The 25,212-nt window shown below is 38.1% G+C and overlaps 1 protein-coding gene and 1 pseudogene across 1 annotated transcript in view; one reads left to right on the forward strand and one right to left on the reverse strand.

Moving 5' to 3' along the window:
* The window catches only part of Mycbp2 (MYC binding protein 2), a 209,237-nt gene that overhangs the window by 9,377 nt on the left and 174,648 nt on the right, over positions 1-25,212 (reverse strand). Inside the window, 19 exon segments of the mRNA XM_027393984.2 lie at positions 331-438; positions 1,099-1,287; positions 2,099-2,202; positions 4,021-4,153; positions 4,485-4,613; positions 5,285-5,386; positions 7,234-7,353; positions 9,230-9,326; positions 12,793-13,076; positions 13,672-13,938; positions 14,638-14,718; positions 16,537-16,635; positions 17,078-17,317; positions 18,567-18,632; positions 19,859-20,083; positions 20,236-20,392; positions 21,289-21,449; positions 23,125-23,274; positions 24,209-24,408. Coding sequence (XP_027249785.2) covers positions 331-438; positions 1,099-1,287; positions 2,099-2,202; positions 4,021-4,153; positions 4,485-4,613; positions 5,285-5,386; positions 7,234-7,353; positions 9,230-9,326; positions 12,793-13,076; positions 13,672-13,938; positions 14,638-14,718; positions 16,537-16,635; positions 17,078-17,317; positions 18,567-18,632; positions 19,859-20,083; positions 20,236-20,392; positions 21,289-21,449; positions 23,125-23,274; positions 24,209-24,408 — 2,912 coding nt within the window.
* Positions 5,901-6,346, forward strand: LOC103163997 (annotated as a pseudogene).

Genomic DNA, 25,212 nt, shown 5'->3' on the forward strand with positions numbered 1-25,212 from the left:
TAAATTAACATTTCTCCTGCCATATATTATATGTTTAATTCAATGTAGGCAGCTTTTACCTGACAATTCGGTGACAATAACTGTGCCCCGCAAAGGTCTAAATGGTAAGAAAACAGTCTACCACTGAGGAACATCTCTAATAACCCATAACTATTCTAGAGAGGTCTTACAATATTTCAGGTTCTACTTGGATGAGGACAGAAACTAATAGAGGCTGGGGGATGGAAAGGAACAGAGAAGGTCACTAAAGGATCCTGGCAGCTATATGAGATGAAAACAAAGAGGAAAAGAAAGAATTCATAGGTAAGGAAGTTCAAGTTCCTTCCACACCTTGCAAATGGGACATGATATGAATCCAAATGTTATCCTTGGACCAAGCCATCTGTTTTCCAAAACTCGCCGACAGCACTGTAAGTGGAATACATGACTGCAGTCCAGCTTAAAGAAAGAAACAAGAAAGCCATAAGCAAATGCAGTCATGACAACACTCGAGTAATGGAAAGACTCTCCACTGCACGAGAGTTGGGTGAAGTAGGCAAGAGAAATGTCAAGAGATCTTAGGACTTTTTAAAACTTATTCATGGTACATTATTGACTAGGTTTTAACTTACAAGTTTTTCTAATCATGCATTAATGCCACTAATATAAGAACTACATATCGGTCAAGGTTAATCAGCCACTATATAGATGAAAGAAACTACTGATTTAATGACTTAAAATTTTGTTGAGAATATTCATTATCTTAGAATCAATTATAAGAATTGAAAATAAACATAAATATCAAAAGTTAAAACTCTTATTTAGCAAATAGACTACTAACTTCTATTATGTATGGACTTGCATATCGCTACCTACAGACTAGGTACATATGCTGTGACATAGTGTGTGTTACAGAAATTAAGAAGAGCTTAGCTACTTGAAACTCTAGTCATTTTCCCCTTCATATCATTTTATACATGTTCACAAAAATCACCAAGTAATAGGTGGACCTGAAGAACATACAGTAACAGAATTTCATCTCAACATATACAAACTAAAGAAAGTTCCAATCATCTTTCTATTTAAGAAACATTAGGCACATTTAAAAGCTGAGGCAACCTGAATGGCCGGTGCTGCGGAGAGGGCTTCAGTGAAGCAGACCATGCACATGTCGTCGGCGTCTTGCTTCAGTGTGGTAGCATTTTTATCACAGCCATGCAGACAGGGCAAGCAGTGCTCTTCGTTTTTAACACCTCCACATGGGTGTCCACACGGGTGGGTCTTACTACAGGCTATCTTGGCATATTCCTATTGAAGACAGATTGCAATGGTTTTACAATGATTAAAAAGGGCAAGTACTACTTTACAAGAGATACCTATTAGAACAAAATAACAATGAGTATTCTATGCTTTGGCTATAAACTAGGATTAACAGAGCTTTCCTTTTAATATAATTAAAGGATTTGATTCCACATAAAATGGCACTGACAAAAAGTGAACTATGGTTTTAGCTGATTTGGCATGATACATAGGCATGGAGCATAAAGTTCTGATATAAAAGTCTCCTAGTCACCAGTCTCTTTTGCCAAAAGAGGGGTTAAAAAACCAAAACAATGAAACCACACCTTACTTAATCTCTCACTCAAAATCTGAATACCATCTAATCCAGAGCAGATTTATTCAGGATTCAAAAACTTTCAGACACTACAGGTTTACTTTAGGCAAATAAATGAGCAAAGGCACTCTGGTCAGATATGTAAGTTTTTATGTGTGTATATGCATGTGCCTGCTGTCTGTGCATGTGTGTTGTGTGTGTGTGTGTTTGCCCATGGGCACCTGTCCTGGGAATCAAGCCTGGGTTCTCTCCAAGAGTAGCAAGTGCTCTTAGCCACTGAGCCATCTCTTCTGCCCCATAAGGTCAGATACCTTAACTGTTTCCAGACCAAAATTAAATATTAGGATGGTGATGATTAAGCAACAGAAAAAGTCACCTTTAGGCTGTGAGAAAGGCAAACTGCTCTGAGACAGAACCACAACCCCACTTACAATAAATGAGATGCTCTGTGAGACTATACGCTCTGCCTTCCTGGGATGGCCTAACCTCTCACTAGACACCTACCTGGCAGTCTGCATCAGAACAAACACTGCCCACAGCAGATAACTCCGTTCCACTCCTGGACCCACAGAAGCGGCATGCTTCTGAACTACTTGTGGTGGGTTTGCCTAGGTTCAAGTAGAAGAAAAACCTTCCATGAAGGCATGCTTTTTATATTGCAATATAGCTAATTTTCAAACAGCAATCTAGATTTCTTTCAGTTACGAAAGACTGTAAGCCACCTTAAATATAAAGTGAATAGTCACTATAGAGCTAGGAAAGTTAGCAGACTGAGCAGATCTGGCAAGTCCTTACTCATGCACACTAGCCAAACATCCCCATTAAGCAACAGAGCACATGGAATAAAGGGAAATGTGTTAGTATTATTTTTATACAATGAAATTACATGACAGTAAAAAATCTGACTAGATGATAAAACCTGAAAAACAGAAAAAAATATCTACCCAAGGCACTCTGCAATTCTGAAAAGAGTTTAAGTATGTTGAAATATTTAAAGAAGGGTAAGATTTCCTGAAAACAAAGGCCTTGGTCATTTTCACGTACAGGAGCACACATTTTAGGACCAATCACTGATTCCAGAAACGACTCCAGAACACAGTGAGGGAAGTTGAAAGGGGCATTTATAGCATCGGAAGGATGGTTCAACATTACATTTACTAATGTAGAGAACTGACAGGTTATAGGAGAAAACCAGACCAGTTTCAAGGAAAGGATCACCTGCATATACAGTTAATTCATTCAGATTTATGCCCAAGGCCAATAAGAGAAATTTGTTGTCAGTGGGACAAATGGCAGACAGCAGCTCTGCTACAACCCACAAATTTTCATGTTTTGTTGTAACATTAAGCTTGTAATATGTAAGACTTTATTTTATAAAAAAGAAGAATGAAACCAGGTGGTGGCGCATGCCTTTAATCCCAGCACTCAAGAGGCAAAGGCAGGTGGAACGCTGTGAGTTTAAGGCCAGCCTGGCCTAAAGAGAGAGTTTCAGGGCAGCCAGGGTTGTTGCACAGAGAAACCCTGTCTCATAAAACCTAAAACCAAACCAAACCAAAAAATAAAATCAAAAAAGTAGAATCAGAGTTTAAAGCATTGCCTAGTCCCCTATATTAGTTACTACAATAAGCACCACAGGGCTATCTATTCAGAAAGCCCTGAGCAGCACAATGTACAAAAGACTCTAAGAAGTGCCACAAAATCATAAGACTTCCTAGTTTAAGGCAGATATTAGTGGCACAGACATGCTATCCACAGTGGCATGTTCACATTTGTGCTCTCCATTAATGAGGGAGGCTCAATCACAAAGATGTAAGTAGTGTAAGACTGTGACTTCACAGAGGCTAATGAACTACCCAAAGTCCCTGTGGTGGTTTGAATATGAATGGTCCCCATAGGCTCATATATTTGAATGTTTCACCAGGGGGTGGAACTGTTTAAAAGGATTAGGATTAGGGGGAGTGGCCTCATTGGAGGAGGTGTGTCACCGGGGATGGGTTTCAAAAGCCCATGCCAGGCCCCATCTGTCTCTGACTGCATGCTTGAGGGTCAGCATGTAAAGCTCTCAGCTACTTCTCCAGCACCATGTGTGCACATGATGATAATGAACTAACCTCGGAAACTGTAAGCAAACCCCCAACTAAATGTTTTCTCTTGTAAGAGTTGCCTTGGTCACGGTGTCTCTTCAGAGCAATAGGACAGTGAGTAAGACAGTTACATGGCAGGCCAGTGACAAATGGGGTGTCTTGACTTCTAGTCTGATGCTCTTTCTAACATAGATGACCGTGTCTATCAAACATATGTGGTCAATGCCATCACTAAATAAATAAACTAGCATTAAATAAACTAGCATCTAATTGATTATACATTGTAGACATAGTTCATCCTCCTCCTTTGTAGTTATGACCCAACCTTTAATTCTCTTTTACCTGTGTGTTCTCGGAATTCCACCATTGCCTTCATTGTTTTAGAATCTGCTAACGCCATCAACCAAAACAGTTTTGTTCTACCACAGCCTTCATGAAGGTCAACCTTTATAGCTTCTTCTTCTTCTTTGAAGACCTGTTGTTCCATTACAGAAAAGGCATAAATGTGTTTGTGTTTCTGGGTAGAAGCATAAAATCACTCAACAGCAATGGCTTCCTTTGCAAAGCACTATTTAAGTTCCAGTCATCTCCAGTGTTCTTGTCAGTCTTCCCAACAGCTCCATGTTTATAATTAGGGTGCCAATTAAATCTTGGAAAAGTTAAGCATTGGCTCATTGCATAGTTAATAAGCAAGACAACTGAGAGCTCAAATAAGGCCACCAACTCCAACCCCCATTCTCCCTTGTTGGCTCCCACGCTGCGTCAGAGTTCTTTTCATGCCCCGGACACTTGAAGACAGACCCCACCTGTCTCTGATGAGTTTTGGTTCGTCGGTGCAGATGAAGGAATCTGTCACAGTCGGTACATAAATTCCCACAGGTGTTGCATAAGATGATAGCTGCAGTTTCCCCATCATCATGGTTGTCACACATAGGCTGGAATCAGATATTTTCACATGCCACGTTACACACATACAAAGACCTCAGACATACATTTATGATACTGACAGACTTTATTCTCAAATCGGTAAGACTTTTAGAATTTGAATGTAAACAGGACTGCTGCAGGGATGTACTGAGCTCTGAAAATCTCTGGTAACTACCCAGTAAGCTCAGTGTGCATGTGGTCTCCATGTTCACAAGGAAGATGTAACACTTTACTGACTTAATATCCTCCCAGCTGGATATCCAAACCTTCTGAAGGATAAATGAGTAGTTTATGATAAAAACACAGACACTTATCAGAAAATGTTGAGAGAGCTGACAACATGTGCCCTCTGAAATGTCTAAAGCAATTCATAAGCCTCCTCTAGTTACATCTTGAAAAAGGGTATGGCACACTGTTTCTCTCACTGTTTTTCTTCCTCTTAGTCCCAAGAATAATCACATTTGGCACAAAATCAGGCTACAAATTTTGAATCAGAAAAGGAGAAGGTCTTTTATATAGTCAAATACAAGCCCCTAGATTTTCTAAAGCGTGCAGTATGTTTCTGAGATGAAACTGGGCAAACAGGACGTGTTTTCAAGAGTTTGATCTGTTGCTTTCCCCTGCACACTATCACTAACTATAAAGAAGAGAAGTACTTACAAAACAAGCCTGACCTTACCATTTGTTTCTGTTGTCCATCTTTCCCCATCCACCTTCCTGATGAGAGGCGATCCACGTGGTCCTGATCAAGAACGCACAGTGATGCTAGAGCAAGCCAGAGCTGTTGAGGAGAAAGCTGCTGTATGACTGATTATGTATGGGAACACAGCTGTGAAATACTCACTGACTCACACAGGTAACAGCCAAATCTGTGCTGGCCCAGTGTGGGAAGGTGTAGATGCCAAGGAGCAACACCATTGTCCTGATGTCACCCAGTGAATGCCAACTGAGCAAAGGTTCTTTCTTTCTATACAGAACCACTGTTTTCTACCTGATGTGAAAGTGTCCTTTCTTATCATTTACAGGAATAATATTTACTGCACATGTCTACTGTGTATGTTTCCAGCTAGCATATCTCTATCCCAAGCTCTATAATCCCAATGAGATGATAAGTACCTATTTAGTTTTTTGCAGTTCCATAAGTAGTTGGGTACATATTAACTTATTCTACATAATAACAGTTCTTTAGAAGTTTCAGTTGTCTCATAGGGCCTACTTTGTACACTTTGCCATAAATTAATGTCTGATAAACTTTAGAAAATTCTCCTAAAAATTCTGAGGAGAGACTCTCCGAGCTTCATCATGCCGCCTGAGGATGACAAGAAGAAAGATGCTGGGAAGTCGGCCAAGAAAGACAAAGACCCAGTAAGTAAGTCTGGTGGCAAGGCCAAAAAGAAGAAGTGGTCCGAAGGCAAAGTTTGGGACAAGCTCAACAATCTAGTCCTGTTTGAGAAAGCTACACACGACAAACTCTGTAAGGAAGTGCCCAATTATAAGCTTGTTACTCCAGCTGTGGTCTCTGAGACTGAAGATTCGAGGTTCCTTAGCTAGGAAAGCGCAGCCCTTTCAGGAGCTACTTAGTAAAGGGCTTATCAAGCTTGTTTCAAAGCACAGAGCTCAAGTAATTTACACCAGAAACACAAAGGGTGGAGATGCCCCAGTTGCTGGTGAAGATGCACACACAGGTTCAATCAGCTGTACATTTGGAAAAATAAAACTTTATTAAATCAAAAAAAAAAAAAAAAACTGAGGAGATGGGATAGGTGGCTATTCAAATGTGAGAACCCAAGTTCACCAAGTTCAAGTTGTTAGAATTCACATAAATCTGGGCATGAGAGAGTGAGTGCACGTCTGTAATCCCAGTGCTCCTGTGCAAGGTGAGAAGCAGAGACTGGGGAGCTGCAGGAGGGAGTCTAACCTTTTAAGGATCAGCAGTCTGTCATAGCATAGTGCTACAACTCAATTTACTGAGGTAAGCTACGGTAAATAGGTCAGCAGAAAGATGATATACACAGCATAATTTAGACTTTGCTAACCTGCACAGCCTCAGCTTCCTAAATAATAACAAAAGTTGATAAAACTATCTTAGTGAGCAGTGATCACTACCACACTTAAGTCATAACAGTCATTTTTGATGAATACCTATCTAACTATAAATGTGGACTGTGATGATATATTATTTATGATTTATTAAACCATGCTTGAGGATTCAAAAGGAAAGCCATCCTCAAGCTATAGAGATCAGGTGGTGGTGGTACACACCTTTAATCCCAGGACTCAGGACAAAGGCAGATGGATCTCTGAGTCCAAGACCACCCTGGGCTAACAGAGAGTGAATCAGAGCTCACACCTTTAATACCAGGATTTGCAAGGTATAAAAGGTAGAGGCATTCAGTCAGAGTTAGTCACCAGCCATGCTGAGAAGAGCATAGCAGTCTGAGTGAATTTGAAGAGCAGTGAAGTCGGAAACAGTTCCAGGATCAGCCCTTTAGTCTGAGCTGAAGTATAGGTAAGATTTACTGGCTGAGCTGCCTTGCTTTTCTGATCTTCAGCCTGATCATGCTACAGTGTTGACTTATTGATCACACATAATTGATACAGACTAAATTTAAAAGGATAAAAACTTACTCTAGTTGTTGCAATACACCTCACTGGAGACCTAAATTCTTCTTCCATCTTAGTCAAGGCAATGATGGTCTCTGCAATAGCATTTTTTGTCACTCGAGACCAAGCTTCTGACAGGTGACCCTATCAAGCAGAACAGAGTATCTAATTAAGTACGCAGAATTGTGATGTCATAGTAAACTCTTCTCTAAATTAACACCTCTCACCAAGGAGAATGCTAACTTATAGCAAGACCATAAGCTCTTAGAAAGGGGCACAAACTATAAAGCCTTCACAGTCTTATGAAAATTCAATTTCTAATTTCTATTTTGATGATTTTAAGGTGAATAAAAAATTAAAGCCCCAACATTGTTTTCCTGTAGTGCTCAAAACATTTTATTTCATATTTGTATCAAAATAAAAGGTACAAAGAAGGTTCCTATGCTTGGAAGTTTTGGCTATAAAACCTTGATATTTAATGTGAAACATATATCTAATAATTACTAAATAATTAATTGCTTTAGAAGCTATTTCTAGAATCTAAGAATATACATAGGTTCAATCCACAGTGCTTTTATTTGCACTGTATTTCTTTCTCTTCAGTGCTGGGAATCCAACCCAGAACCCTGTACACAGCTATGCAGAAATTTTGGTGTTAAAAAGATTTATTCATTTTTTTGTGGCAGGCAAGATGTCTTGGTTGTTCTGACTTGACTGCTGCTCTTCCAGAGGACCTGAGTTCAAGTCCTAATAACCCATGTCAGGCAGCTCACAGCCTGGAACTCTAGCTCCAGGACATCTAGCTCACACTCTCTTCCTTCTCCACAGGGAACGGTACTTCTGTGTACGATCCACCTACCGCCATATATGCATAATTTAAAAATATTTTAAAGTTTTTAAAATTAAAAAACGCCAGCGTTGGTGGCACATGCCTTTAATCCCAGCACTCGGGAGGCAGAGGCAGACAGATCTCTGTGAGTTTTGAGGCCAGCCTGGTTTCCAGAGCAAGTGCCAGGATAAGCTCCAAAGCTACACAGAGAAAAACAAAACAAAACAAAACAAAAATTTAAAAAATTCATCCATTTTTATTTTATATGTACAAATGTTTGCTTGTATGTATGTATGTATGTGTACTGTGTGTGTGCAGGCTAGTAGGAGATGGTGATTCCCCTGAAGCTGGAATGACAGACAGTTGAACCCAGATCCTCTGCAAGAGCAGCTAGTGCACGCAAGTGCTGAGCCATCTTTCTAGCCCCAGCTACACAGATTTTTAATGAGCACCAATACTTTATTACAGAATTCAGGTGTTCAAAACATTATTAAGCATTTTCATTCAACATACTTCCTGGACAATGTCTATTTGCCATGAAGCCTAAGAAAATGTCCTCAGTTAAGAAAAACAAAGGATTTGACTTTTCTCTAGAATCTCATCCCACTTCTCACACCCCTTGCAGTCCGTCTATTAATGGGCGACTGGCGCATTCTCCTCTAAAATGCCTTTTGTTCCTCTGACTCCTGCCCAGGCTGTCTCCTAATGACAGTGAAATGTGGGCAGAGCGACCTTATGGAGCCAGCATTCAGTGGAGTATGTCCCAAAAGCCAATACCTTAAAACATCGCTGCAGGACACAAGTAAAGAAACAGAAAAGCTTAAAAATCAGAACTGAAGAGGATGACAAACTTCTATTTCTGGGAATCTTTCCATTCATTTTTAGATTTTCAACGTAAGTTCTTTCTTAAGTTAGGAAGAATGCATTTTAGTTTATGTTTTAAGTGTCTGGAAAACTTACCAAAATTGTCAGGTAAATTAACTGGGAGTTTAAAATGAACACACTTTAATGGCAAATTTACCGTACACTGACAAGACCAGTGGGTACAGTGGAGAGCATATTAAATACAGTCTTTAAATAAAGCTTTAAACCCCAGTAATGCACTTTTATTAAAGCAGCGGAGTAAGCTGTTTTCTGTGTCAATCAGACTCGTGCTTAGCTCACAGCTGTTGTCAGGAGCCAGGGACTTACTGCAGCCATATCCTTAATGAGCTTGATGATGATCTCGGAGATCTGCGTAGGAGTTGATCCTTTCATCCACCAATGACTTTCACCTCGGCGGAGGTAACTACAAGGTAAACGACATTACTTCAGCACAGAGCACTTGAATTGTTTAGCTGACTGAATTAATTAGAATGTTTCTATTTTGTTACCCTTTTATTCATTCAGTTTGTATGTATATGTATGTGTAAGTGGCCCTGGCATACATCTGGAGGTTGGAGAACAACTTGCAGAGTTGGCTCTCTCCTTCCACTGTGTGGGTGATGAGGCTCATGTCCAGGCTTGGTTGCAGGTGCTTTTCCTCATGGGCCATCTCACTAGCCCTAATTTTATTTATTTGTTTATTTATTTTTTGAGACAGAGTCTTGCTATGAAGCCTACACTGGCCTTTAAGTTACTAATCTCCTTCCTCATTTACATGAGTGCTGGCATTACAGGTGACTTATCCAATTAAGACATTTTATTTTGTTATTCACCTGTTTATTATTTTCATGTGTATGTATGTGTGCGCTAGCATGTGTATGTACCTAGGTATGCAGAAGTCCACAAAAGTTAGAAGACGGTATGTGATCCCTTGGAACTGGAGTTACAACTACTGTATGTGTGCTGGGAAGAGAACCCTGGTCCTTTGCAAAAGAAAAAACAAAAACAAAACAAACAACAAACAAAACAACAAACCATTCTTAACCATCTTAGTCATCTCTCCAGCCTGTAAATGATTTTTTTTTTAAGTTAAAACATTACCCTAGGTCTCTTTCTTAAATAGATGCTAGGTGCTAGATCACCACTATTTCAGTGTACAGTCCATGGCCACACACTGGTTCCACTGCACATGGACATAAGGAAGAATGTCAGCCTGGATATAAGGCAACTTGACATCAGTAAGCAAGCCACTGCTTCTTAGTTGACTTTGTGTGCCTGTTAGCCACACTCTCTACAAAGAGGAAGTGACACTGATAACATTCTGCATTTAGCTGCTTATTGTTATGGGTTGGCGATGTAATTTACACTATCCTATCATCTAATTTTCTACTATTGTATAAAAAGTACAGAATATCCTGGCATATATACCTTTATGCATGGATATAAAAGTCTAAGGAAAACTGGTGGAAAAGGAGAAGCATATTTAAAATATAATGAAACATTAGTAACTGACTCCCAAAATTCCTATTAGATGAAAGTGGCTGGGGCTGGAGAGAGGGCTCCGTGGTTAAAAGCGTTTGTTGTGCTTGTGGAGGATCCAGGTTCAGATTCCAGCAGCATCGTAGGAGCGCGCAATTTTAATTACAGTCCTAAGACAGCAGTGCTCTCTTCTGGCCTTAATGGGCACTGTACACATGTGATGCATGCACATACATGCAACAAAAACACTCACACACCGAATAAAAAGAAAACCTTAAGAAAAGAAAATGTCCGTTCTTTCATAATGTTCTTAGGCACTATACATATTTTGCTATTTAAAAAAATGTGTGAGATATGTATGCATGTATATGCTTGCTCGTAGGTGCGGGTGCATGGGTGTGTAGGTGCATATGTAGGCCAAAGACTAACACCGGGTGTCTTCCTTAATCATTTCTCACCTTATATCAAGGAAGGGTTTCTTACTGATCTGGAGCTGGATCACTTTGCTTATTAGTCTGGTTGGTCAGCTTGTTTAGGGAAGTCTTTGTCTCCTACCTCTGGGAAAACAGGCAGGGTCTGCACCCAGCTGGCTTTTATGATGATGAGTTCTGTGAGTTGAACTCTGGTAGTCTCATGCTTTGCTGCAAGTACTTTCTGGGCTGAGCACCCAGCCTGCAGTTGTTTACTTTCTAGTTGCCTGGCATCTTTTCCTTTGTTTACTGACATTGCTAACTTTTTCTGTCAACTGCTACTGACATTTACTCATCTGTTCTTTGCCCTTTTATAAACATTATTTTAAACTTATGGCCTGTTATGGAATATTAACATGTGTTGCATTCGTTTATGCTATGGAATATTTGTTTAAGGATGCAAAGATGTGTTGCATTCTTTTATGTTCCATTTTTTTGACGATGTGAAACTGTGTTACTTTGCCTGGCTAAAACACCTGATTGATCTAATAAAGATCTGAACGGCCAATAGCTAGGCAGGAGAGGGATAGGTGGGGCTGTCAGGCAGGCAGAATAAATAGAAGAGAGAAAGAGGGAGGAGAGGGAAAAGGACAAGGAGAGGAGGATGCCAGGGGCCAGCCAATCAGGCACACAGCCAGCTGTGGAGTAAGAAGGAAAGGTCTATAGAATAGAGAAAAGAAAAAGCCCAGAGGCAAAAGGTAGATGGAATAATTTAAGAAAAGCTGGCAAGAAACAAGCCAAGATAAGGTCAGGCATTCATTAGGAAGAAAAAGTGTGCATGTATTTGGAAGCTAGATGGCTGGCCCTCAAATACTAAAAAAGTAATAGAGAGAGAGAGAGAGAGAGAGAGAACCCAACTACATTATATAACTTTAGATATTTTCCAAGTAGTTGCTTCAATTTAAAAACATTTTAATAGTATATATGCCAACTATAATCACTGTTATGTATCAAATCTGTGAAGCTTTTTCTACATGGCTTTTGGTATTTATGCTTTGTAAATTTGAGATTAGAAAAAGTTCTTCTGTAATTTGTCACTGCAGAATTTTTAAAGGAATATATATAAAGTATTAAATGATATGAAGTTTGTCTTTCTCATTATTTATTTATACTGTGGGAAATATTAACATAGTTTGTTCTTGTTTCTATACAATAAGGGAGTCACATTCAATCTTTTTCAACACAGATACACAAATACTGAATGTTACATATAAAGCTTATTTCTATATTATATATGAAATCTCTTTTAATTTAAAATATTATTACGTGTGTGTGTGTGTGTGTGCGTGTGTGTGTGTGTGTGTGTGTGTGTGTGTGTGTGTGTGTGTGTGTGTGTGTGTGTGTAGAAGTAAGAGGATATCTTTGTTGAATCTGTTCTTTCCTGCCACCTTTATGGAGATCAAACTAAGGTTACCAGGATTGTATGGCAGGTGCCTTTACTTGCTGACTTATCTTGCTGGCCCTGACATTCCTTTTATGCATACATAGCCAACTGCTTATAGATGCTATTTGATGAGTGAGCCAACAGGTGAATGTTGTGGTATAATCTTTATATATAATGTGAAAACGTGTCTCGGCCAAGGCACCTTCTGATTGGTTTAAATGAAGGGCGTGAATGGCCCATAGCTAGGCAGGAGTGGATAGGTGGTACTTCCTGGGAGAGAGAAGAACTCCAGGGAACAATCTGAGAAGAGGGATTTGCCAGCCAGATATGGAGAAAGAGGGATGCACCGTACTGAGCAGAGGTAATGAGCCACGTGGCAGACCTTAGATTAATATAAAGGGGTTAATTTGAAGCTTTAAGAGCTAGTTTTGAACAAGACTAAAGCTAAAGCCAAGCTTTCATAATTATTTAGAAGTCTTGGCAGTTAAAAAAGTCTGCCTACAGGTAAAATTTGTGATGTTTAACTTTTTGATATTAAAATAGAGGGAAGGACAAACCTGGAGTTGAAAATCATTGGCAGGGTGACTGTTGTAACTCCTTTGCCCACAGTGGTGCCAGCTGTCCCAGTGATGGTGGTTCCTTTGGCTTTGAGCTGGACAGTGAGTGCTTTGGCAATGCATCCCAGAAACATGTCCAAGATACCCAGCTTGTTCCAGTCTCCTTTCTCAGTTGAGTGAATGATGTCACTAATATCTGCCGGGGGAAGAGATTTCACTCCTATGATGCTGGCCAGACGACTGGGGGTCACTTCAGGCAACACTCGTCTTAGTAGGGAGGTCACCTGATAAGGAGATTGAAAGAATACATTTAAGCCCTGTGCTTTACAGTTATTTAAAATATGCCTAGTTTCTATTCTGTAGCTTCAAAATCTATGGGAAGAATAGAAGCATAATTTAGTAAGTTCTACTTTTAATTTTGAGAGGAAAGAATATGATCTAAACATTATTGAATTTCCAAAGGGGTAGTGACTCACCTAAGACAGCATGAAAAAAAAAGTCTTTTACCTTTGTTCTGGATTAAATGACATAATATGTCTCTCAGTAAGAAGTCAATGAATATCTAGAATACTATTTATCACACTACAGTAGTAAACTGGAACAGAATTTGCTGGGTGTGGTAGCACACACCTTTAATCCCAGCAGATCCCAGGGATCTCTGTGAGTTTGAGGCCAGCCTGGTCTACAAAGTGAATTCCAGGACAGGCAGGGAAACACAGAGAAACCTCATCTCAAAACAAAAACAAAAACAAACCATGGAGTTAAAATTTGAGCCCAAACAAAACATAAAGTAATAAAAGTTCATGTTTAAGGTCTTGTGATTTTTAAGTTTTCAAGCAACAGAGAAGAAACACAGGAGGAGGTGGCATGATGGGTCACCTGTCTCTGGACCCTAGGCGAAGCTGTGTGAAGCAGTGAAAAGAGGTCTTGAAGCAGAGTCAGCTGCTGAGCCAGATACTGCCTTCCAACATTGGAGCCGCTCAGTGCCAGGACCATGGAGAGCAGCTCGAAGCAGTAAGCATCTGAGGAGGCGTCTTCATCACTGGGCTGAGAATTGGCATTCTCCTTGCTGGATATGGCATGTTCCCACTCTTCACGAACTCTTGTAGCTTCCATGCGAATGGCTTGCACAATGTGAGCACATACCTGTGTAAAGGCAAGATAAAATTTTATTTGTGAGTCGTTTTTATTACTATTACCAGAATAAGCAAGAAATGCAAAGAATGCAAGTTGATGCTTGACCTAAAACTCTTCAGCCAGTACATTCTCCATCATGTTATCCTTTTATTTCAACTCGGAAACAATAGAAGAAAACTAGGGAAAACTATGACAAAGAGCTCAATAATTAATAAACCTGATATAAACTTCCAAATTAGTGAAGCAGAAAAAAAAAGGTAAATAAATTTATGCTGTTTTCTTCCTCTTAAAAAGATTTAATGCTATGTAAAAATAATAGGCAGGGTATTTTCATCTCTCTATTTCTTGATGAGTCTCTCTATGCTACCTAGACTAGGATTAAATTCAAGCCCTACTTCCTCTGCCATCCAAGTAGCTGAGATCACAGATGTGCCTTTATTTTCCTGGTTTCTGTCTTCTGAAGTGCATATTTTATGTTACCTAGCATTCCTGTATGAATCTGAGACAATGTTTCCCTACATATGCCTTAAATTCTGGAACTTCCTATGGCAATGTAGTCATTCCTTCTAGAAAAAGGCAGACACACATTCTACAGGACTAATGAAGAGGGAGCATTAAAAAGCCTTAATGAATTTAGAGGACATTTTATAGACTGAAAATCCCTAGACAACCCACCAGCCGAAGACAACTAAAGAGCTACTAACTAACCTGCTTTTGTAGGTTAGTCAGTTTACTCCTGCTGAATATAATTCCAACCATATGTTCTTTCAGGTCCGCATCGGATGTTGCCTTCACATAGAAAAGCAAAAACAAACAAAGTACACTCTTTAGAGAAAATTTGTGTATTTGACATTTTAGAGTGCCCTGAGAAATAATTAGGCAGATACTCTGAGGTGCATTTATTTTATGCAAGTATCTTGAGGTACATTATTTTAAGTTGAAGTGTAGGGCACTAAGACAAAGGACAAGGTTTAAGGAAATCATTTTGACAAAGTGAACATAAAATGAACAAAATTTGAGAAAAAAAAGGTTTCATTTCTGTCCCTTTATAAATCAGAAAAAGGGGCTGAAATCAAAATCAAAGCAAATGTATGGAAAGAAATGGTAAAGGAGATGATTTATATAAATAAAAAGGAGGTGATAATAAAACTGAAAACTATTCCCTCAAAAACACTGAACCTAATCTACACTACCTAGGAGAAAATGAAGACACAAATAGCCAACACAAGGGATAAACAAGTTTCAGGGCCTATTTTACAGATATTAAAAAGACAGTAACACTACTGTACATGATTTCTGCCAACAAGTCAGTAACCAAAACAAATTAGTTAACAGAACTACTAAAGCTTACTCAAGAAGAAATGGGTGACTAAAATAGCCCTTTACTTAGTATAGAAAGCAAATTTCTAGGGGGCAGTCTTTTACCATGAGCTAGGGTATACACAACTCTGTTCCAGATAGTTATTTTCATCTTGAGTTGTATTTACGTCTTTCCTCATTCACTTTTTAAACAAAATATTAAAACAAAACATATATTCCATTAATCTCTTTGAATATAGAGCAGTTTCAATTGTTCTGGTATATTCACAGATATGTATAAAGAGATCATTTTTATCACCCCCAAAGAGATACTATACTACATATCTATCATCCTCTAGGGTTTTTATTACTATTACTATTATTTTATTATAGAAAAAACAAGCCACCTACACATCAATAAGATGAGAGCACTGTTTGTTCTACTCAATGACAGTTAAGAAAAATAACAAAAGAGAGAAGACTGATGTTATTGATTAGCAAACTAGGACGAGAAGAAAACACCCTCAATCTGATTAACAGCATCTACAAAAATATCTTCCAATAAGATCACACTTTCTTTGAAGATCCAGAACAAGGCAAGCTATCTGCTCTGTGGCTCTGCTCAACATGGTGCTGCTATGCTAAGTTTTTACATAATACTGTAACCCAAGAGGTTGAGGCTTTCCTCTTAGGTGCAATGTTTCAGTAAAGTAACTCTTTTAGAAGAAAGCCATGAAGAATTAAAATGAGTAGCTATTTCAGGGAAAATTTACCGCACAATACCACAAGGGTCAAACACAAATTAGACATGTATATGGTCTGTAAGCTAAGATTTAATAGAAGAGATAATATGTACGTGTAGAGAAACAACATGAAAGAAACCAACAAGACACAGGGGCATGGTTAGACTTATGAACTTCAGTAGAGAGAAAACTGTTTTCTGTTTGAGGAGGCTATAGAGAAGTTTCCTGGTACTTTTGAGGGAGGCCATGCAGGGGAAATACAGTGGAGGAGGGAGAAGATAACCAATGGGCAGAGTTCAGCGATTTTAAAGACACCCACAGCAAGCAGCAAGCACTAACACAAAGCAGCTTCTACAGGTGGTAAAATTGCAGCTAGCTCAGATATGAAAGGCAAATTGCTTTCAGAAAATTCCTGCAATTTCTTTCTAATACAAGTTAAAAAAAAAAAAGCTCCATACAAACTGTTGCCACATACTCATTAAAATGTAAAGTTAAAGAGTTAGTTGTCTTACCAAAATTAAGAAAATGAAAATGAGAAATAAAACTTTAGACTACAAATAAATACATTGTATACTTTTTCCTCTCCTTCAGGTGATGACAAGAGTGCTTTTTCCTCCTGTTCTGGTGTAGGCTCAGCATCTCCAGAGATGAGCTTTCCAAACACCTGACAAAGAAAGTAGCCATGTGAGAAAGTTAATGACATTCATTACCTGTGGGAAAGCCGTATGATTATCTAATTCTGAAGAGCTTTAACTAAGTCATTATTTTGAGACAGGATGTGGCTTTGTAGCCCAGGTTGTTCTAGAACTCATAATGTAATCCAGGCTGTCCTTAAGTTTGTAGCAATCCTTTTTGCCTTAGCCTCTTGAGCACTAGGACAATAGGTGTTAGCCACCACACTCAGCTGGATTCTGAAGGGCTCTTCTAACACAGTGTTCTTTTACATAGCACTATCACTACTTTTCTGAATCTACAAATGCAACATTAGATATTGGTGTAAGCTTAAGAGATGTGAAAATGGGATATATTTGAAGCCAGAAAATTCTAATAAAATTATTTGCTATACTCTCAAAACAGATGTCAATTTATGCTGTAAGGGTACTCACTTGAGATGTAATGAGTCTGAATACTCGGAGAGTCTCAGCTTCACAGTTCCTTTGTTGAGCTACACTGGCTGAGATCTGGCCTGCGATTTTTGTGCTTTCACCATCTTTCCAACCCAGGACTTTTACTTGTCGAACTCTTAGTGTATTTTCTGGGCCCTTTAATTCAATTTTGATTATGTGATTGTCCCCTCCTGGAAGTTCACTTGTTACCCAGCCAATATGCCTGGAATCCAAATCGACCTGATTGAGCAGAAAAAGGACAGGAACCTGATACAGCAGAATCACTTTTATCACTGCCCTGGGCTTAGCATCGGTAACAGCAAGCTCAAATAACAAACAACTGCACAGACAGTAAAGATTATCAGACTATTCCCATTATCTTATTTAAGTTTTGTGAGGACAAGTAATATTATTTACAGGAGATAGAATAAAGAAGAGAGTGAGGTTAACAGAGGTTGAGAGAGTCTCAGGTGATGGAGCTGAGAATTAACATCGGCCTGGCTATCATACGGTTTCCCTGTACAAATGATGTGAGCAAAACTATTGCAAAGACTTTACATGACTCACCTGCCGTGACTCTCAACAAAGCAGTATGAGCAATGAGGCTCTGCTTTATACACCCTTGCACTAAGCACCACTAAAAAGTAGGTATCTTCATTGTGCTGATACTTCAGACATGTGTATGCCTTTTTCAAGGACTGAATGCCAGCACAGAGAAAAATGGGTTTAACACTACTCCTCCAATGAAATGAAAATTACTCTTATTGTATTTGATAACTAAGAAGGGACCTGGAGACCACTAGATGATTTATTTAGACATGTTATTAAATTTATAATGTCAACACTTCTAAATTGAGAAATTGTGAAAAAAAAACTCAACTTTTTGGATAATTTTCCAAGATTCTTTAGTATTTGAGTATTTCTCATTTTAAATCTCAATATGATTTGAGGAAAGAAAAAAAATTAAGGAAACTCATTACTTTCATGTTATAAAGTAACCCTAGAAGAAGAGCTCTGGCAAGGTTTTGATTATGTAAGTTCTGGATCTGTGCATAATCTCAGACCTGTGCCCAGACATGACTTCACTTGTTTCTAGAATTGCTTTGTAAATGGACTTGCAACCTGGATACAGATGCTAAGTTATAATACATAGCTTTCTTTCTTTCAATTTTGTTTAGGCTAACAACCAATTTTAACTTAAGATGTAGGTACATGAAGTTGGTGACTATGAATCAGATCTGCGATGAATATAAAGGCATTCAAATCTTTGTAAAGCAATGAGAGAATGGAGACTGTAGACACAATGTAATATTGTAGGCTCATGACTGCTGACACTTAGGGAAATAATTGGGATGTAGTTCTTGGTTCATATACTAGTTGTTAATTTATTATTTTTACAAATAAATGATTTATGTTCTCTTGGGAGTATGCCAATACTGAAACTCAACAGTAAAAGCTGAGGCTTTAAAAAAGACAAAATTTCAATTACCTGCTTTATTCTGCACAAATCTTCTACTGCTTTACCAGTTAAGAAGGTCATCGAGGTAACTTTATTCTATAACAGACAATTCAGAAGAGTTATACTATGTTCCTGCTCAGAACATCTATAATAAAACCACATTATTGCTTCTGCTTGTATTATCAGACCTAATTGACCCCATACCATCTATCGAACTAACATAGTGCCTGTAACTCCAGTTATCTCTCTCTCATAAACTCTTAGATTTTAGCCTTTATGTGCTTTCTCAGTTTCATCTTCCCCTCTTTAACCAAGTTCCAATCATTCAATTCTGCATCTTCACATACTATTTTAACAATTCCGCTTGCTATGTTCCCCATTTTTGAAGCACATGAAAGGAAGGTCACTTAGCTAACAGATACTTGTGTGTATATGACTACTTCATGGCTTTGAAGAAGGACATCTTTGTAGGGGAAAATGCTGCTTGGGGCTGGCAAAGGTGATGCCAACCACGCACACTTGGGTGTGGTCAGAGTGACTTAGCAAGGCCTTAAATACGAGGGTCGCACGCATGCAGCTCTCTCTGTTGGTGGCAGCAGTGGGAAGTACCTTTCCCAAGACAAGGACAGAAGCAGCAGTCTGGTAGCTGATGCTATTTTATGGCTCAAGTAAATAAGATTCTTTTCTTTCTTTCAGAGCCTTTTATGGAAGAATGCTTTCATTCAGTCGAAATGCTCTATTAGAGAGATAAGGCTAGGAAGACTAAAACTCAGGAATATTTAAATTAATTCAGGGACTATCCACCTCTAACCCTAGGACTCAGGGTGTGAAGCAGAGGCCTGAAACTAATGATACTGTGGGCCTAAGTATGTTAAGTACCACTAGGTGCTCCAAACAAGCAAACAAAACAAAACAACAAAAACTCAGTGGAGAAAAGAGAGTGACTTATATACAGGCTTTATCATCTACAGAGGATTTCTCTGCTGAGTTGTAGGATCTTGGGAACACATTTTAAAGAAATTTCCAGGCCAAGGGAGTTGCTTCAATAAGGGCATAGAAGTAGAAACTCTAAGGATAGATCTGAATCTTGTTCAGTTGCAGCCACGCAACTGTGATCAGACCTCCTTTTAGAATTTATAGTCCATAGTGTTTCCAGCCAGATGAATCCATTCTTAGGTTTAAGGGTCATTTCAGGAATATAGAAAGGTTTGGTTGGAGAAGTCCCGAGAGATAACCCTCTTTTGTCAAGTCAGAAATGAGAATGTCTACAAGAACATAGTCTAAAATAAAGAATGAATCACAAGTTAAGGTTCCTTTCTCACCCCAAGATCCCGGGAATTGTCCACATGAACAGATACATAACGGGCATTAATTCCTTTTACACAGTTGATGGTGATGTTTTTAGTTTTGTTTTTATCTTCATCTCCTGATTCCCAAAAGGTTTCTGTGGAGCCATCTGTCAAACTGCCAATCATGGCAGGTCGGCTTGATGTTTTTATGTCAACAATGCTGGTCAAATCCTTTAAGCACATAACTATGCATAACTCCTAACAGAAAGAAATGTAAACATCCATAGTATTAAAAATGAAATCTTTCTCAATGAAAAAACAAGCATCCAACAGTAAATAATGTAAACAAATGGTTTATGAATCATTCACTACATTTCCCACTGTTAACCACTAGAACATAAGTGACTAACCTGGCTCATGGCTTCAAAGCCAGACTGTATACTGATACTGAAACTCTCCTCACTGTCTCCATCATCTGACTTTGACAGGATATTGTTAATGTGATGGAAGACATTGCTCTGATGGAGGAACTGATGATCAGACTGCTTGAACTTGAGGCTCCAGCATCTAAAAGTGTAAACAATACACAAAGTAATTATTTTCTGGGACTATTTAAGAGTTCTCAGAGGCTACTTCACTTCGCATTAAATAGGTCAAGAAAAATGTAAATGCTTTAGAAAAAAAATAAACATTGAAAATTTCAGAGAATAGGATGAGAAATAAAGGTAAATTCTAAAGAAAATCTTCCTATTTTAAATATAGAAAAAGAAAAGGGCTATGGAGGTCAAGGCCACAGAAGCAAAAAACAATCTGTGGTGAAGGTAAGCATTCTGCCACTCTTTTGCAGTTTTATCTGTGTGGTAATTCCGCAACAATTTATTTATTTATTTATTTATTTATTTATTTATTTATTTATTTATTGCACTTAAAAATCTTACGAGGATGACAAAAAAAAAAATACCTGTTTTCTACTGGCTTTATCATTAGGGACAAGGGAAACCCAATCTTTCCATCTGCTTATTTGTTATAGACATCATGGAGGATTTATTGATCTCTACAGAACACTGAATCAATCTAAAATTACAGATTAATGCCAAATTCTCAACACATTTCACATTACAATTATGTGACATTACTTAAGGTGGTTTTAAATGGCCTCATATACCAGAAACTAGAATCTACATTCAAGCCCCATGGTCCCATTTTGTTTTGGTTCCTGAGATTTCATTTACATTTGTCTCTTTTGGTCACATTGAAATAAAAGAGAGGTAAAGGTGAGCATGATGATTACAATAGCCATTTGGGGTACTAAGACGAGCAAACAGATACCAGCTAGAAAGAAAAAGAATTATAACTTAAGACACAAAAAGGGGGATGACCGTTTCCATTCTTTGCATCTTACCATATAAAGAATTTTTTCAAGCATTTACTTCTTGTGTTAAAGTACTCAGGTGCAGAATTACCTTAAGGCCATCTGCTGCAATGAACTGCCACTGGGGAGAGACATCATGAGATCAGAGATGGTTTGCAGCAAACGGTGGAACGTATGTGGCAACGGGTGCGCTGCTTCCCCTGCAATTACTATATCTGAGAGTGGATGCTCACATACTCTCGTATCCTTCTCCTGAATTAGAAATTGAAAATGAATTAATCAGTTTTTAGGCTGGAAAGAACATGTTTTTAAAAGAATGTTATGTAAACACAACTGGAATGTACAGTAAGTAGAGTTCCTAACTGTATTTGTAACATTTCTAGAGAAAACTGATAAATTATAAGTAAAATATCAAACAGATGAATATTACATATGCACATCAATTCTAGTATACTTGCATATATTAGAAGACTAAATTCATGTGTGTATGCATGTATCTGTATGTGTATATATTTGTATTCATACATGCATGTATTTTGTGTATCTGTTTATCTATTAAAATAATACATGTTTAGAAGTTGGGGTACTCCTAGTTCACAGGACGTTTTATGTGCACCACACATTAGTAGAAAATCTACAACAGAAACCATGACTATTATTATCTATGCACACAATATACAATATTCTGGTAATGTTATTCTCATGAATGGAAATAGCACAGTTTACTTCTCAGTCTACATCACAACAAGCATTTTGTTTGTTTTGTTTCTTTCTTTTTTCTTTTTCTTTTTTTTTTTTTTTTTTGAGACAGGGTTTCTCTGTGTAGCTTTGGAGCCTATCCTGGCACTCACTCTGGAGACCAGGCTGGCCTTGAACTCACAGAGATCCGCCTGCCTCTACCTCCCGAGTGCTGGGATTAAAGGCATTCGCCACCAACGCCCAGTGTTTTCTTTCTTTTTTTTAAACTGTGTAATGAATCACATGTTCACATAGGAAAGCTCATAGAAGTATAATTACTAAATAATTTTTAATTGGTTTATACAGGTGTTGTCAAATTCCTCTCTAGGTAGTTGCCACACAGTGAACATGAATACACTTGTTTTTTTCTTTTTGTTGCTAATGGGTGCTTATTAAACTTTTTGAACTATGTCAATGGGCTAAGTGAAACACAAACATGCATTGGCTTCTCTGTATGTCTCCTTAAGTAAGAACATCATACAAATTCTAGGTTACAGCATCTTCTTCTAAGACATGTTTTATCTCCCATCTAGATTCTGCCAGACATGGCAGTCAACCTGGTCGACCTGTTATTTTCATTCTTGCTTCCATTTGGACACTGCCCTCCTCCCTAAGATGTGCTCCCTACTTGGAGCAGCACATTCACCCATGTGCTGCTAGGCTAGAATGGGACTTTTTCCTGCGTTAGGTTCTCTATGGAAATAGATGCTATCTGTAATACTGCAGTAATATACATCTTCATCTTGATTGCTTTATGACAATGACATTCAATGAGAAACTGGTTTAGTCTGCATCTTTGACAGACAGAAAACTTTCACCAAGTATGATTAACACTTTGCAGCATTGTATTGTTGTTGTTTTGCTTTTTTTTTTTTTTTCAGGTCAAGTAATCTGACAATTATTTCATGTAAAACATTACACTACACCAGAAAACATACCGCTTGGTTTCTAAAAAAACATGGAATTACGGCCATACACCCATGTACATATGGGCGGCACTGACTGGACTCTGGCAGTTACTAACAACAGCAACAAAGGGGACATAAGGCAGGAAGGGGAGTGGAGGGAGTTGGGGGAAGCAGTGGTAGACGGGTGTGATCGATATACATTGTATCATGTATGAAGATTTCAAAGAATAAAACATGTAATTAAACAGGACATTATGGAGTGAAAAAGAACAGAAACTCACTTGCTCTGCATTTTCTTTATTTGTTTTATTTTCTTCATCCTCATCTTCTTCTGCTTCTACAGGGGAAGGAGTCAGTGCTGCCACAAAGTGCCAGAGAATGTCATGCAGAGACGTTGTCTGGATGACATTACAGAGGAGCCAATTGAATGCCTGAGCAAATAGAGATAAAGGGAAAGTATGAGTTAAAATGCAGGTATTATTATTATTTAGAGATAAACATTAGAGAAAATGTGGCCCTCATAGAAAACACGATAAATTTGAAATAGTCAATTCTGGTCTTAATAATTAAAAAAATAAAAATAAACAGATAAAGCAACAAGAAAATACTACTTACAAAATACAATAAAAATTCTGTTTATCATTTTATTTTGTTCAAGGCATTTTTTTTCTAACCCAGATTTAGAACTACCACAAGTTCTACACAAAGAGCCATTTGCTTAAATATATAAGTTCTAATAATGTGACAAATTATTTATTACACACATGTTAAAAAGAAGAAACGTGTACCATATATATAGGCCTGGGAAATACTGCCTCCCTATTATTCCATAAAATGGAGGCCTGATAAGCTATTACTGGTAAATTTCTAACTCAAAAGCCCTATTCATCTTCTTTTTAAAAAAATTTCATTTTATGTGCATTAATGTGAGGGTGATAGATCCCCTGGAACTGGAGTTACAGACAAGTGTGAGGCTGCCATGTGGGTGCTGGGAATTGAACCTGGGTCTTCTGGAAGAACAGCCAGTGCTCTTAATCACTGAGCCATCTCTCCAGCCCTCCTATTCATCTTCTTTACATGGCTTATTATGTCATTTCATCTAGTGAAATGCTCCTAATTAAAAAAAGGTTTAAAAGATAACCTCAGATTCAAGTAATAAAGTTGTATAGAAAATAAAGATTTAGCACAATTAAATACAAAATTCTAAATTTATTCAAAAACCTTATAATTTTACTTTGATATGAACACTTTTTTCATTAGGCCCATGGCTTTAATTTGATGCAATCTGTTTGGTAAAAATAGTGGCATCATTAAACAGGATTCATATGTATTCACATAATATTTGTATCATTAATGTATTTGTACCTCCATAGCAAACACTCGGCAAGCAGACTTCCTCAAGGCCTGCTTCATTGCTATTTCAAGCCCTTCTAGATCATGATGCTGTATAACAAAAGCTAAAACTGGCCACTGGAAATTTCGCTCTCCTTTGGAAAGAGAGCTGTGGGCTGAAATTAGCCGGGAAAGCTCAGGCGATGGATGTCTCAAGAGGGAAGACCCAACTTCTAAAAAGGAAAAGAAAATTAGTGATCTTCATAGCTAGTATATAATCAATGTATTAAATACTGAAAATATCTAGCTTATTCGATTCAAAGTCTTTTGTTTCTGCCCATGACACAAAACATAATAACTTCAATTAGTGGTAAGGAAGAAACTCTGACTATGTAATTCTTACTTTCTTAGAGTCACACAGAAACTATGTTGAACAGGTAGGTTTTGAACAGGGACTGGCTCTAAAGTTCACACTTCCTACAACACTGTAAAAGCTAAGTAGCTTGTACTGTACCTGAAATCTACACCTGCCTTTTATCATTTCCTAAAAGGCACAAACAACACAGGGTCACCTGTGAAGGGAATCTCAATGAGGAATGGTCTTGATTAGGTTGGCATGAGGTTATTCCTAAAAGATTTTCTTAACTGGCTTAAATTCAGTGGAAAGATCTATACTGAAAGTGAGCAGAAGCATTTACTAGGTTGGGCCCAGGATTGAATGGAAAGGAGAGCTCTGAGCACTGACAGACATGGATTAATCCACTGCTCTCTGTTCTTGACTGCAGAAGTACTGTGACTAGCCTAATTAATAATAATAAAAAGACCCTTTCTCCCTTCAGTTGCTTTTGTCAAGACATTTTATCATAGCAACAGGAAATAAAACTAGTGTCTCAATAAAAACCCTAAGGTATTTACTGAATAAACCTACAAATTAGTTAATAGCGCTCAACAATATTTTTTCTTGTGAATATTAACATATATAAGCCAGTATGGTAACATGTTCCTTCAGTCCATGCACTTGAGAAGCTGAGACAGGA

This window comes from Cricetulus griseus (assembly GCF_003668045.3).
Source record: "Cricetulus griseus strain 17A/GY chromosome 1 unlocalized genomic scaffold, alternate assembly CriGri-PICRH-1.0 chr1_1, whole genome shotgun sequence".
NCBI lineage: Eukaryota > Metazoa > Chordata > Mammalia > Rodentia > Cricetidae > Cricetulus > Cricetulus griseus.